Here is a 15,874-nt window from a genome sequence, read left to right on the forward strand (position 1 = left end):
TTTTTAAATGTTTATTTTTATGAGTTTTTTCCTTCTTCTTCTTCTTCTTGATATGCACAAATCGGAACAGAGCGTCGTACTTCGTTTCACTTTATATCTCTATGCACGTGACGGACAAATAAAAATGGTCCTTGAACGCATAATGTAATGACATGGTGGTGCTATACTCACAGTCTGCGGCGTGAGGGCGCTGTGTCCTGACTGTACTGGAAAGAGGTTGTGTCCACCCCCACCACCACCAGCCTACAGCAACCTGATACCGGAGACGAGCAGCCAGACAAGCCTGGAAACGAGGCGTTCCTGGCCGCCCTGCTTGTCTGTGTGTCTGCCCAGAACAGCTCCGCGCTGCCGCCACGGAACAAAACACCGGGGGACCTCAGAGCGAGAGAGAGAGAGTCCTCCTGTGGACGCGTAAGGTTCCATCACGGGAGTTCTTATTTATCTTAGGTTATCGTAAACCTAAAAAAGCGGACTGTTTTTTTTCCTCCCCCCCTCCTCTTGGTCGCCAAACGAGACGGGACGCGCCGGAGAACTAAACTGGCTAGCTCTTCGGCTAACGTCGCTTAGCTTGAAAACTAGCCATTTAATTGAGCCGAGGGCTCGTGTTTATAATACCACATTCCTGCCTGGAATATCTGGAAAAAGTGGACGCATAGATGTGAAAGCGGTGTTTATCTAAACGGAGAATTTCCCATCTGGTAATTTTTGCGATATTTCTCCTCTTTTTCCAAGTTATTTTATTTTATTTTTTTTATTTATTTATTTTTTTACTGCGCATTGTTTTTCCCAAGTTTTCCAGCTCCAGACAGTCGCCCCGCGGCAGCTAGCATGGTAGCTAGCAGATATGGACGCTGCTGGCTGGCCGCTTGCAGACGGCACATCCGCCAAACAAGTTAGCTGCTCGGTTTATCTGCAGGAGTAACTTTGCTTCCATTCACAGTCATTAAATCGCGACAAGCGACCTCGCCACAACAGCGCCTCTCTTTGTTTTTCTTCCTCCCTTTCTCCACATCCATCCTCAATGTGTCGGTTCGTGCTTCAGACAGCAGTTCAAGTTATTGAACTGACTTGAGGAAAACTGATCTGTTATAAAACGAACAGGGGGAAACAGACTAATAGAAGCCGAACAAGACTTGGAGGAGCTCCAAACAACGTGATCAAAGCCGATGAATGTTGCCATGGTTGTGGGCCGAGTCACGATGAAATCACTCAGTAAATTTGGGTTTTGCCTGATGATCCTTCTGACTTCTGTGGCTGGTAAGTGGCATGTTTGATTTTTGCAAAATTACCTTACAGATGCACTATATATGACATAATTTTCTTCAATCACCTCTTTGCTTTCTGGTGATCCTCCCTTATTTCCTGCCTGGTTCATTTCTGGAGCTGTAAATGTGACTGATGTAACATGGATCGCCTACGAAACCCTTCGCATAGACCAGAAGAGACCAAATTCTTTTCTTTGAAAGAATTTGGGAATTCTTCCATTTGAAAGCCACAGCCCACAATGTTTATGTTGTGTGAATTATATCAAGTTAAAATTAAATGTATTATTTTAAATACAATTAAAGTTCTAAATATAAAATGTTAACTTCAAAATACAAATGCTACTCTACTCTTTAATCTACTTCACACTTAATTTGTTGAGAGCTTGTCAGTTGCAAAGGTGGACCAAAACAAAAAGGGACACATGGCCCCAGATTGTGCCTGTCTGACACTAGGGGCTACTGTCAGGGCTTATTTCCGATAAGAGTTCACAACAGGTGGCATTTGCACCACAGTATTCCAGTCTTGGTTGATTCTGCTGATTGCTGTTCTGAATTAGGAGATTTCACCTTGGTCTAAAACCCAAGTTGGGAAGGCTCAGCTGTGACCAGGATATGATCCCTGGCTACTTTGCCACTTGAGTTCTGTATAGTTCAATACATGTATGTCTTGGATATACTCGCATGGATATTTCAGGGGACTTGGGAGTATTCCCAGTCAGTCTACGCGTGTTTTATCGACTTGGAAAAGAGGTCCATTCAGGTACACCGAGGTGTCTTGCGGGAAGTGCTGTGGGAGAATTGGGTACTGGGTCCACTGCAACACATGACCCAGGCCTCTATACGACCAAAGTAAGAACTGTGTCCACATGCTCTGCATTTCATTAGATCTGTGTCCGCTGGGTGTTGGACTTTGCCTGGGCTGCCCATTGTTGCCAGTTGTGTTTGTGATTTTCATGGACAGAATTCCAAGGGACAATCAAGTGTTTGGAAGGTGTCCGGTTTGGTGGCCTCAGAATTACATCTGTGCTTTTTGCAGATGATGTGGTTCTGTTGGCCTCATCGGACAGTGGCTGATGTGCATTCTGCAAGTTTGAGCCAGAGTGTGAAACAACTGGGAATGTGAATTGGCGCTGTCAAATCTAGGCCATGATCCTCTGTTGGAAAAAGGTTGATTGTCAGGGGAGAGTTACTGACCCATGTAGAGGAGTTCAAGTAAGTCTGGGTTTTGTTCATGAGTGGGATTAAGATGGAGCATGAGTTTGATTGATTGATTGACTGGGTGCTGTGTCTGAGGTCCTGCAGATGCCGAACCAGATTTATAGTGAAGAAACAGCTGCGCTGCAAGGTGAGGCTCTCGATTTACTAGTCAATCGCTGTTATGTTCACCTGTGGTGATGAACTTTGTGTAATGATTAAAAGAACAAGTTCACAGATACATGTGGCAGAAATGACATTCCTCTGTAGAGTATCCAAGTTTATATTCAGGGACATGATGAGAAAAGTGAATATCCAAGAGGAACTCAGAGAAGAGCAGGTGAGGTGGCTCAGGCATTTGGTGAGGATGCCACAGGGTAATTTGCCAAGGGAAGTTTTCCAGCCACGTCCAACTGTGACAAGGCCCCAGAACAGAACCAGGACACACTGGATGGATTATATCTCTCATTTTGGTTCAGGAACACCTATGGATTCCCCAGGAGGGGAGGGGAGGGCATAGCTGAGAATAGAGAAGTCTGCTGCTAACACAACCTGGACTCCGATAAGCAGCAGAAAATGAATGAATGAATGAATACTTTGGGGGTTTTCTTTGTGAGGCTACTTTGACATTGGTGTTTGATGTGACCTGAATAATCATCTTTTTGTAGTTATTTGCCTGCATTTGCTTTGGGACAAGTTCTATAAGTCTCCAGCCAGATGTGTCATATGCAGGGTGTTCTTCTGAATCAAGGCTGTCCCCAGAAACTTGGAGCATGGTGCCGGTTGGGTGTGGTGGGGGGTTCCGGGAGGAGAAACTCCAGCACTTTGCCTTTTTCAGATAGAGGTGGAAGCCATTTCCTGCAACATCAGACACAGAAGAGATAACACAAACATCATCTGAACAAAAGAGATTCTGCTTGGTTGCCCAGAAATTGGAAATAAATAAATGAATAAACAGTAAATAAAATAAACTTGCATGTAATTACCGATCTTGTTTATTTACTTTATTGTTATATTTGTATGATGTGTGCTTTCTTATATGTTTGTGTAATTTTTACACACTAATAAATTAATTTTGAGTTATAAAAACTAAGCAGAAAAAAATCAGCAACCCGCTGAAACTTTTCAATAACCTTTTACCTAACGCTGTTATGGGGTTGAAAATCTGAAACAGGAATTCTATACTCTCATCATATAACTTTGATTCATTCATTTGATCAATCTTACGAAAATGAAACAAAGTGAATTTTAATCTTCTTTCTGCTGTTTTCTTGACTGAAGCCACTTTATTCACATTGAGCTTCTCTTCTGTCTTACCATTGCTCGGCTTGCCTCCCCACTGCGGTCATTGAACGTAGCGCCATGGAGGTTCCAGTGGTCTTCCATTTCACGGACAGTGGAAACTACATCTGAGCTGTGTTTTTACACAAGAAAAAAAAATGCAGTAAACTGCACATTTGTGTCTTTTTTTTTTCTTGAAAATATCTTATTAAAGATCACATATTACACTTTAGTCAGGCCTTTAAAATACTTTCGTGGACTCTTGCTGTAATATGTTTTCAGTGGTTGAGAGTTTTTGTAGGCATCTAAAAACGCTCATAATCGGGTGAAACCTGATGGAAATCTCTTTGTGGTGTGTCGGTGATGTATGTATGTGCAAAATAAAACAAAACACTACACCAGGGGCCTGTACTACGAAGCGGGGTTAACTTACTCAGATGTAACCCAAGGTCAGCCTCTTAAACCGGGGTTGACAAAACCTGGTTTCCTCAAGTGGTGTTAATCGGTACTACGACGCTGAATAAGATGTTGATTTGTTGAACCTGTGTTAACCTAATTGGAGTTTGTGCGCGTTCACATAAAAGGGGCAGGTTGCAGCACACGTCACCATTTTTCAATGATGGCGCGGTCACCTTACTTTACCGAAGAAGAATGCACGATTATTATGCGGAGCTACGAGGAATTTAAATTAATGTTAAGGGGGAAATCGAACACATCGTCTGCCAATAAAGCAAGACAGGCTTGTTGGCAATGTATTGCTGATCGGGTAAATGCGTACGTACAATTCAATTGTTCCCCAAATCTGTTACAGATGATTAACCTGTGGAATGTCTAATATGTGTAAAAAAATGACCTTTCATTAATTACGCCCAGGTGCAACACGATTCAGAAGTGGGCATAGGCCTACTAATAAATGTTAGGTTAAGTTAATGTTTCCTAAATAGGCTACCTTGACTGTATGATTGCTATTCCTAATCCTGTCAATATTTCAGATGCAATAACAGTGCCAAACGCACCTGGCAGCAGGTGAAGATGAAATATAAAAACATCCTTCAGAACGGTAGGTTTATATTCAGAGCTTGATAAGCCCCACTTCGCCTAATTAATGGACATGCATTAGACCTATTTCGATATTAGTAATTACCCGCGATTGCATAAAACCCTTCTTTGATTTGCATTGCGGATAAATGGCCAGGGAAAACAACAAATGCTTCCAACAGTTTAGATAGAGCAAGTACTACCTTGCAAATCATACGACATACAGTATTCTTGCTCAGATGTTCAGCATCACCAATGAAATACATAAATTGTCCACTGGCAAAATAGGCACAAGGCACATTATCTGCTCGATCGTCGGGGCATTGCTACACTGTAAAAAATTACTTTTTTGTACAGGAAAATGCTGGAAGCTGTGGTTACCAGGGAATTCCTGTAAAACATACAGTAGATAACATTACAGACATAATATGTATATGGATTTACAGTGAATGAACCATGGCTGACTCACATTAAAAGAACTGTTAAATCTACAAACAAGAGCTCTCTTTTTTTTGTATATTTAACTGCTGTATTTTTTACAGGAATTCCCTGGTAACCACAGCTGCCAGTGTTTTCCTGTAAAAAGAACAGTCTTTTTTTACAGTGTACGATGGGTGATGTTACAGACTTCTGGCCCGATCAGCTGACAAAGATAACGAATTCCCTCGACTGAGAATCTATATCTTTCATAGAGAATATCATCCGGGTATGTCAGCGGATTCTGGCGGTCTTTAAAAACCCTCGCCCTGCGGAGAGAGGTCCTCACAATTTGTGCCCCAATATCAAACGGATCATCCAGGTAGGCCGGCATTGTCTCCGGAGTGATTGAAGGTGGATGGATGGTACTTATAAAGGGAGTGGTTGAGCGAAAACCTCAAGCTAACCGAGAACATAACCTGCTCGGAGCAGGTTTGGCACACAGCATAAATTGCCATGGCAGCATACTTCGATCAAAACCTATCCACCTTTCGTAGTACGGGTTAACCGGGAAGTTACTCCACACATCATCAACTTACTCCCGAAGTTACCCTGATAAGCCAGTAACCCCGCTTCGTAGTACAGGCCCCAGGTATGTTTATGACGAGAATATAACAATTTTGTTACAAGGTCAAATGATGTTGCGTGATAAAGGCCTTTTAACAATAACTCAGTTAAAGAAATAATGGCAAACTCACATGTAAGTAAAAAAAACAAAACGATTAATCGAAAAAATAATTGACTAATTAATCGATTACTAAATAGTTAGTTGCAGCCCTAGTTTGTCTTACAAGTGAGAGCATTTAATGATTAAATGTGAATAAGCCAGTTTGAGTTTCTCAGTGCGCATGCATTTTCAAAACGGGTGACAGTGTTAGTTTGTGCAAAGCAGAACGTTGTCAATTGCTTTAGGCCCTAATTTTGTATTTTATTGACTGTACAGCCAGCAACACAGCACCGTTTGGCGCATTTACTGTATTAGAACTGATCAAATACTGCAGAAGACAAAGATTTTTACTTGACAGTTTGAAGTGAGTTTTCTTTGTTTCAGAAGGCTTCATACCCATTAAAATTCACTAGAATATACAAAATTTGACTTGCTCTTTAAACAATTTCTGGTGGAGATCTCCCAAACCTCCCATAATCGATACTGTGTTTTACTTCACAGTTTGAAATGAGTTTTCTTTGTTTCAGAGGGGCGTCATACCCATTACAATTCACCACAATACACAAATTTGACTTGCTCTTTTAAAATGTTCTGGGGGGGCACCCCCAGACCCCCCAGAATCAAGACTACGGCACTGCTCCCCACCACTCTATTACCTTTATGTTCAGGTTTGCATTCTTTTTATGCTTTGTCTCTCTCTCCTTAGAGGCTATTTAGAATAGATTTGTATACTGTATAATGTGTTTATTGTATTTATTGAGAAAAAAGAGTGTGTTCCCCCACTACGCCACATTTTAGGGAATTGCTGGCATTGATTTTTGCCAGGAAAAACATTCAGTCGGATGAAAATTTATTGCTTTAACCCATGGCTTAGTCATGATTCATGCGAACAAAGAGTCAGCTGACATTGTTTGAACGTCCCCCCCCCCAGAAATGGTGCTATTAAGCCTTTGTGTGACGTCTAATATTCCACCAATAACAGCAATTTATTTTTTGCGTGACCGTTAAGCAGATCAATGACATGCGAGTCTTGCACACTGAATCATTGCGTGACGCCTCCTTTATGAAATTACACAGGAAAGCAATTTTGACAAGAGAAATCACACTGCATGGCTGCAAACTGATGAGTTTAAATAAATTCAAGCAAAATGAACTCTGGAATAAACGTCGACATATGGACATTCTGGAATAAATTTGCCACGTATCGTATTTATAGCCGGGGCTTAATGTGATTAGAATCTTGCTCGTCTAAATCAAACAATAGTATTGCATGCAACCTACTACAGCAACAATTAAACATCAAAATAATACCACATATAAAAATTTCTACAATAAATAGAATATATTTGGCACTACATAGCTGATGAGTGTCAAAAAACTGTTTCCTGATCATCTTACTTTTGAAATAATTCTGTGTGTTTTAAAAACATCCAGATTTTGCATTAGGATGTTTGGCCGCTGAGTCCTGGGATACACTAGGTATTAAAAACTGTGGAGTCTCAAGCGGGCCAGCACTGAGTCCCAGTGCCTCTCCTAAGAGTGCCAAATTCTGTACACAGCTGCTAATTTCAGGAGCTACTCAAGGTTGCTATTCGGCGAACATCCCATCTGTGAAATCTTACACCAATTCCTATAAAACATCAAATTAATAAGTAATGTAATAAGTTGTGGCATTGTCTTCTTAAATGAGCATTCCTTGAATGGTACATCTTATATGTTGTGTCCAGCCTTGTGGATAGTTAGGAGAAACAAACAAAACAGAGACATTATTTTAAAAATTGACTTTTGAATGCTTGGGACGTCCCTGCACTTTCAAGAATGCACATCCTGGGGACGTGGTACATTTTATATATTACACTCAGCCTCGCTGATTTTGCATCAGGATGCAGAATCAGTGCAAACCATGAGATCATGGCGTCACCATGGTCAAATTAGTTTATTTACTTTCATACCTGATTGGCAGTCGTCTACTCTATCTAAGCCTTATCCCATTAGAATCTCAGAAGCTAGGGCTGAAGCAGATTGGGCTGTCTGTGTTTTTCTACCTGAAACTGGAGCTGCGTCTGGATGGGAATCCGGCATAAAACTTAGGCCGAATCTCAATGCGGATCTGTGCTGTATCCGCTGTGGTGACCCTGAACAAAAACTGGAGCAGCCACAAGGCAAACAACAACTTTCATATTGGATTTGGGTCACTTACACGTGAATCTGAACCATTTGTATGAGAAAAAAAAAAAAAAGTGATTCAAAAAAACATTCATGTTACTGTCAGTAATTTAAGATGAGTTTAATGGAATTCCAAAAAAAAGTCTTGCTGCTTTGTCACCATGTGTATTTTGTCCATGTAGCAGGTTTGGTGCAGAATTTGTTGCCTAGACATCGAAGGATACTTCAGCCTTTACCCTTACGTATTTGGTAGCTGCGGCATTGTTTAATGTGTTAAATGTAAAGCAGAGGTCAAGCCTTGTAGATGCCTAATAACGATTATAATTTCCTCAGTCACCTCTTTGACTCTTGCACTCATATATGCCTCCTGTGTGTCTGTCTGATTTCTCCGTAATTGGCCATCTCGTCGTGCAGCTCATTTTTGCAGTTGATCTGTGAAACTCAAGCCGTTGTGGGTTAAGATAAACCTCCACATATCTCTTCGCTAACATGGTAGCAAATGCACTTGGAATTGCTTTTAATCATTCCGTGTACAAAGGCCTGCAAAAATACTGTCAACCTACTGCAGTCCTTGTCTGCCAAGTTTTGCCCCTTGTTTGAGACTCGGGCTTGAAGCCAGGCTGCTGTGAAATCTTGAGTTTGATAAGGTAGCTGAGCTTCACAGAGATGGTGAAGCAGCACACGGGGAAAAGCAGTGGAATGTGTGGGAAGATGGGTAAGGTATTTTACGAGATGGATAAATTCTCTGTTAAGTTCACTGTGGTGCTTTAGCAGTCTGAAGGGAGAGTTTGATGAATGGTGTGTACAGCTTTAGCCACACATCCGGTGCCATATTATCTCAATGTGCAAATGTGAATCTGTGTATAAACACTGTATTGTCATCTCACAGTGTGTTATTGTGGAGGCTTAACCATTTATAGACACGGTATTATCAGAGACCCAGAATAATAAGTGCTGTTGCTGGAGGAAAAGCAGTTATATCCATAAATTTATGGGTGATAGCAGTTATTTTCATAGTCTGCCGCAGCATGTTGGAGTTTTAAGCAAATAAAAAATATGCAGTCAAACTGTAGAGATATTTGAGGGTATGAAGTACTTATTATTTTACCAAAACATAATTGGTATGTTGGCTGTTGAGATGGTCCATAGAGAAGTGTGTTACTACATCACAATTTAATTTGGAAGTTAAACCAGTTGAACGTGTTGAATTGATTGTTACATTTGCTTTTGGAATCTGTTATTAACTGTCAAGATGAAGCCCATTGAGCTTCTGTTGTGGTGAAGCAAGTCATTAGGATTCATTCATTCATTTTCAGCCACTTATCCAGCTCCGGGTCGCAGTGGTAGCAAAGCAAGCAGCTCAACCCACCCTTCCCTATCCTTGGCTAAATCCTGTAACTCTTTGTGGAGGATCCTAAATCATTCCCAAGCCAGCTGGGAAATATAATCTGTCCAGCGTGTCCTAGGTCTTCCCCGGGCTTCGTCCCAGTTGGACGTGCGCTAAGTCCTCCCTAGGGAGACGACCAGGGAGCATCCTCACCAGGTGCCGAACCACCTCAGCTGGCTCCTTTTGATGCAAAGAAGCAATGGCTGGACTCTGAATCCCTCCCGAATAGGATGAGAAATGAAAACAAATCTTCCAGATAGATGGTAGAATATTCACTTATGGACAAATTACTGTTTGTGTATCTTTTTAAGGAGGAGGATGCACTGATGAGCTCAGATAGACTGCATATAACAAGTGGAAAAACGTCTCTGAAGAAGAGCTGCTTTACAACAATTGGTCAGAACATCCTCTTACAATATGTACATCAATGGCAAAGTCAATGATAATGACAGACCCACAGGTCAATAGCCTGTGGGTGGAAGAGACAGTGAAAATGTTAGTGGATTAATGGGCGGTGTGTGGAGAAGGGAAGCAGCTGGTTATGATCTGAAGCAAGCAAATCCTGTGAAGTGTGATGGTGTGTGCTGTGTCCGAATATGGCTGTAAATGTCTGTGTGTGTGTGTGTGCTTTTTTTTTTTTTTAAGGAAGTTATAACTGCTAGATGGAATTTGTTGAAGGTTTGTGAGGGTGGTGCTCAGGTCAAGGAAGGGTTGAGCAGATTTAGGTGGTGATGTGTGTGTCTGTCTACCTTAAAATTTCTCTTCTGAGACCCAAGCTTTAATTTTTGTATGCAGGATGTCTTCATGTGAGGATGCAGGCTCTCACGAGGTTAATATTGGCAAATAGGTTTTCCATGTATCTGTTTCATTAACATTTTTGCTTCAAGCCATTGCAAAGATCTGAATTTGGGTAAGTAGGGTTCTGACTGCTTTTCTCAAAATGCGCTGTTGAGTGCCCTTTGAGTTACGAATGCTATGAAAAACAGCAAGATGAATTGTAGTGGGTTTAGGGCTGTAATGGCTCTCATTCAACTCGTGGTGTGGAGACATATCAACTTAAATGGTATACTGATTTGAAATTAAGCATTTATTTGACAGTTTCTGAATATAGTCATGCTAGGTAATGGCAGAAAATTTAATTATTTGGTGAAGGCCCATTTTTAGTGCCACCCTGCTGCACACCTGTGTCACTTCTGGCCAATGTGTAGAAGAGAACTAGGTGTTTAAAGGAATTTAAAGCTATAAATGGTAAATGGACTGCATTTATATAGCACTTTTCCATCTGCATCAGATGCTCAAAGGGCTTTACAATAATGCCTTGCCTTCACCCTGATGTTAGGGTGCTGCCATACAAGGGGCGCTCACTACACACCCGGAGCAACTAGGGGATTAAGGACCTTACCCAAGGGCCCTTAGTGATTTTATGATTTTGGCAAAGGCTATTTTTTTTTCCACTGGTATTGTTCACACCACAGTGTATTCTACCAATTAAGGATTTTATTTTAAAATATTATTTCAATATTAGACACATTGTTTTCATGTAGGACTACAGGCAAAAGTTCCTTCTCTTTTGTTTTGTTTGTTTGTTTGTTTTTAAAGGAAAACCAAAAAGCAAAGTGATATTTGTCTTTACTGATCAGAAAAAAATGATCCAGTCCAATCTGTGAGTCATGTAACCAGTTATACCTCTACTGCACCTGCTTAAAATATACTGGAATACATATTTTTGACTATACTGATACATTCAACCCAGTGTTTCAAATCCATTTGCAGTTCAGATGAACAGCTTGCAGCATACTGCAAAAGAAGACATTAAAAAAAGTGTGTTCTGCAGTATCATCAGAGAAGAAACCTTTGTACCAGACATCAGGCAGCCACAACAAGGGGCCGTGCTTCTTGTAGTGTTTGTCTGATTTATCTCATTTATTTGCTTTCAACTTTAAATAAATGAATACAATCATTAAGAAGTAGCTTGAATTGCAGGTGTTTTATTTTTTCTTTATATGTGGTAGAGCTGTTATACTGGCATGTACAATGGATTGACTTTTAATGTTCATTATATTGAAGTTTATATACTGAAATATATATATATATAATAGAGGCATGCTTCAGATTATACCACAGCATGAATTTTAGGCCATACTGCACAGTCCTAGTGTGAAGTATAATATAAATACACAATGTCACTATGTTTGTGACATACACCTGGTGGTGCAGCAAAGCTTTGTCCATATTTGCATTAATATTTGCATTTAACAGACAAGTGATGGTGATGTGGGATGACAAACAACGGCGGTAATTGTCAAAGTCAAATGGTGCCATTCAGATCCTCTGATCATGAGGTCAAGAAATAACAGAGCAGAAAATCCAGTTTCTCTAAATTAAATTGGAATGATTAGAGAAGTAAAGGGAGAGTGGCCAGTGAAGCATTTCCTGAAAAAAAGTTAAGCCATGATGCAAACATATAGTGTGGAGGATGTCCGAAAGGCCAATCTTCAGGAAGATGTGAATCACTTGGCTGCTCTATTCACTTTCTCAGAGTAAAAAATAGCCATTGTGAAATGGGCATATTGGTGCGATAAGCTCACCTTTACAATTCATCTTGTGCAAATTAGTATTCCCTTAGAGTGCGTTTATGACTGCATTGACTGGCAGAGGATTGGCATGTTCTCTCAATAATCAGTGCAAGAACGATTAATGGAGGCTTGTACGAGCATGTACGATGTAAACGATCAATAAATCCAAATGGTCGCACTGTACAAAATTAATTATGGCAGTAGTCAGACTTTGTGAGTGTAATGACTGCAAAAACACAGTAGGAATTTAGCTCTGGCGGCATTCGTTTTGTTCATGAATGCAAAGTAGATACATCCCAGCACTGTTTCTGAACATGATAATGAGAGGAATATTCATGCCTTTGACCCAACACCTTTTCAGGTCTGATTTGGCTCCAACAACATTGTTTTCCATTATCCCTTTTTCCCAGCTCAGCCATCATTACCTCTGCCAAGGAGGTTATGTTTTTGGTCGCGTTTGTTTGTTTATTTGTTTGTCTGTCTGTCTGTCAGCAGGATAACTCAAAACGTTTTGAACGGATTTTGATGAAATTTTGTGGAGTGGTTGGAAATGACGAGGAACAAGTGATTAAATTTTAGTGGTGATCCGGATCACGATCCGGATCCCGATGCTAAAGCGTTAGCATGTCTATGGCATTTTCAATGTTAAAAGTTAGCATTAAGCAGTTGCAGCTGTCATCACGTTCGGGTGCATTTGTTTTCAAATTGTAATATTTCTTAAATTTATTTTTGTTTAGGGTTAGCCCTCTGTCTGTCAGCAGGATAACTCAAAAAGTTTTGAATGGGGTTTGATGAAATTTTGTGGAGTGGTTGGAAATGACAAGAGGAACAAGTGATTAAATTTTAGTGGTGATCCGGATCACAATCCGGATCCAGGAGTTTTTTTAAAGGATTCTTCCCCATTGCGGGATAAGGGGAATTTTGACATTCTAGTTTCTAACTCCACAAAAACAAGGCAGAAAGGCTTGAAAAAAATTAGGGTGTAACATAGTCAAATGTTCTATCAAACAACAAAGTTTGGTGATGATCGGATCCGGATTCCGGATCTGGTGATCCAGAATATGCAAAAATATAGGGAAGAAAAATAGAAAATGTGTCAGTATGAGGTGACAAATGAAGCTAGAGATGCACAAGTAACACCAAATTGTAGCTGAATCTGTACTGATTCAGTAAGGTGTCATCAGATTTGATGTAGCTTCAAATGTTATGGAGCTAGATCCAGAAGAAAACCGCCAATGCAAACAGGAAATCCCTCATGACAAACTATACAGGGCTGGGGTTAGGGTTAGGGTTACAAGCCCTCGTGAGATCACTCCCTGGTGAGACAGCCCGACGGTCCTTGTGGGAGACTTCAACTTTGATCTCCTGGAATCACCACAGCACAATGTCATCACGTATATGGAGGGTCTGTGCTTCATTCAACAAGTCCACGCACCTACTGCTGACTACGGAACCCTACTAGACCATGTATACACAAGAAATATTTCAGTTGCAGAAATCAAAGTTACTGATGTTTGTTTTTCGGATCACGATGCACTAAACATTTCCTTGAAGGTTTAATTTGTAAAAAAATTACATGTACTTTCCTTTTGTTATTTTTATGTAATACCTGTTACAGTGGTTTAGTATTTTTTATATATTTACCTCCGCCAAGGATGTTATGTTTTCGGTCGCGTTTGTTTGTTTGTCTGTTTGTCAGCAGGATAACTCAAAACGTTTTGAACGGATTTTGATGAAATTTTGTCTAGTGGTTGGAAATGACCATTTGAAAGTGATTCCAAGTTCTAGTGGTATGTTTTCATGGTCAATGATGTCAAATATACAGAAAATTGTATGTATCATAGTTTTGGTTGTAACACTGAATTGTTGAATAGATCACTGTGCCAAGGAGGGAATCTCTTTAGGCCTTTGGCCTTGGCGGAGGTTTGCACTCTGAGTGCTTCTAGTTTGTATTATCTTTTTATACTTTTATCATTTTTGTTATTGTTCTCCTTCCTGCTACGTGTGTCCAACCTGCCAGCAGTTGGTATCTCTGTCCCCTGTAACTAATCAGTGAGTGGGTGAATGCCTGCTGCTCAGAAATCTGTAGTAGAAACTGTTCCAAGCACCGCGCAGTCCTGCCGTCACTACCTGCGGCATAACCACAGGTGTTCATCAGTTGTGCTGTTTTGGTGGAAGTAGGTTGTTTTTCCTTATCTGAACTTGTTGAAGTTTTTCAAAGGTCACACATTCATGTTCATGATGTTTGCCATAAGCAGCATTCAGACAGTCTACGCTGTTTGAACTATTGTCCAGGTAACCTGGAGGTTTGGGCAACAAAGAGGATTAAGGTAGGAGTATTATACCACAGCATAAAAGGGCCTGCACATTTGCTCCGCCTGTCCAAATGGTGAAATTGTGTTTTGTGGGCCCCATACTGTGGCGTTGACAGGCCCACAACCAAGCCGCCCCTGTCCAGATTCTTAGGGCCACAGGGAACTCTTGAAGCTGTTGGGTCTGTGGTCACATCATCCACTCAACAGAAAGAGCAATTGTTGACTAAGGATCACAGACTCGTGTTGAATAAATGGGAGTCCAGTTTTGTCTTCCAGCTTTATTTGATGTGTTAGGTACAGACTGCTTTCTGCTGTGGCATCTCCCCAGTTAGTTTATTGACAATTTTGTTAAAAATAAAAAGATTTGAGGACTTGTCACAATAGCATTTTGGCTGTAAAATGTTGAAACAAATTTCAATTCATTCCCTGCGATCAGTGGATGTCTGTTGGTAAACCCAAGTAATTGTAATATTCACTAAATATTGATTTAGATTCAAAGGCAAATTCATGATGGCTTCCAATCAATTCATAAAATCCTACTGACTGGACTGTGAACTTCTTCCAAAGAATGTCGTCATTTGCTGTCACGATGTTTTGACAAAAGTTTCAGTTGACAATTATAGATACAAGTCCCTTCGGCTGGCTGCTTCAGGTCAACTGTGCACTGATGCTCCCCATCCAACCTCATGGAGCTTGAGAGGTGCTGCAAAGAGGAATAGACAAAACTGGCCAAAGATAGGTGCACCAAGCACGTGGCATCATATTCAAGAAGACTTGAGGTTGTAATTGCTGCCAAAGGTACATCAACAAAGCATTGAGCAAAGGGCGTGAATACTTGTGTATATGTTATTTCTTAGTTTTTTTATTAGTATTTTGAGAGGGGGAAAAATGAATTTACTCCGCTTTGGAATAAGGCTGTAACATACGAAATATGGAAAAAGTGAAACACTGTGAATATTTTCCAGGTGCACTGTAGATAGAGTTATGCAACAAGCTGAGTTCACCTGTGTGTTCACACATAGCAGCCATGCAGAATATTGCTGCTGCTCCAGTTCCAAAGCCGTTACCACCTTTCAAAAAAATCCAAATTCTAGGAACATATTACGGTCAGTAAAGATCCAATTGCAGATAGGTTTCTTTTGCTTCCTTCATTTGTCTGTTCACAGTCATTGATCCGGTAAGCAGTAGGGTTTTGGATATCAAGACCCGGTTCTTCTCGGGTATTGTTAAGAAATGATTAGATCCACCGACATCAATAGCCTTTTTGCTTAACGACTCCCTTATCAGTCCTTCAGAGCAGCTGTTGTTTTTGAGGGTGTGTGTTGGGAAAATGATCATTTCTCTACATTGATTACAGACCCTGCAGTGGCTCTGTAATCAACCACTTCAGCAGCGCGACACCACTTTGAAGTGTGAACCAATGAAGCAATGCTTCGATCCGCTGGCTCGTTGGTTCTTTGATTCACTGCTCTTCAGAAGCGGCAAGTCCACTTCTTAACCCCTCTCAA

General features: G+C 40.7%; 1 protein-coding gene across 1 annotated transcript in view; it reads left to right on the forward strand.

Moving 5' to 3' along the window:
* The first annotated feature begins 253 nt into the window (after positions 1-253).
* The window catches only part of LOC117516012 (bone morphogenetic protein receptor type-2-like), an 89,832-nt gene continuing 74,211 nt past the window's right edge, over positions 254-15,874 (forward strand). The window contains exon 1 of the mRNA XM_034176868.1: positions 254-1,257. Within this exon, the coding sequence (XP_034032759.1) occupies positions 1,167-1,257 (91 nt within the window). The 5' untranslated portion in view covers positions 254-1,166. The remainder of the gene's footprint in view (positions 1,258-15,874) is intronic.

Source organism: Thalassophryne amazonica, chromosome 1, assembly GCF_902500255.1.
Source record: "Thalassophryne amazonica chromosome 1, fThaAma1.1, whole genome shotgun sequence".
Classification (NCBI taxonomy): domain Eukaryota; kingdom Metazoa; phylum Chordata; class Actinopteri; order Batrachoidiformes; family Batrachoididae; genus Thalassophryne; species Thalassophryne amazonica.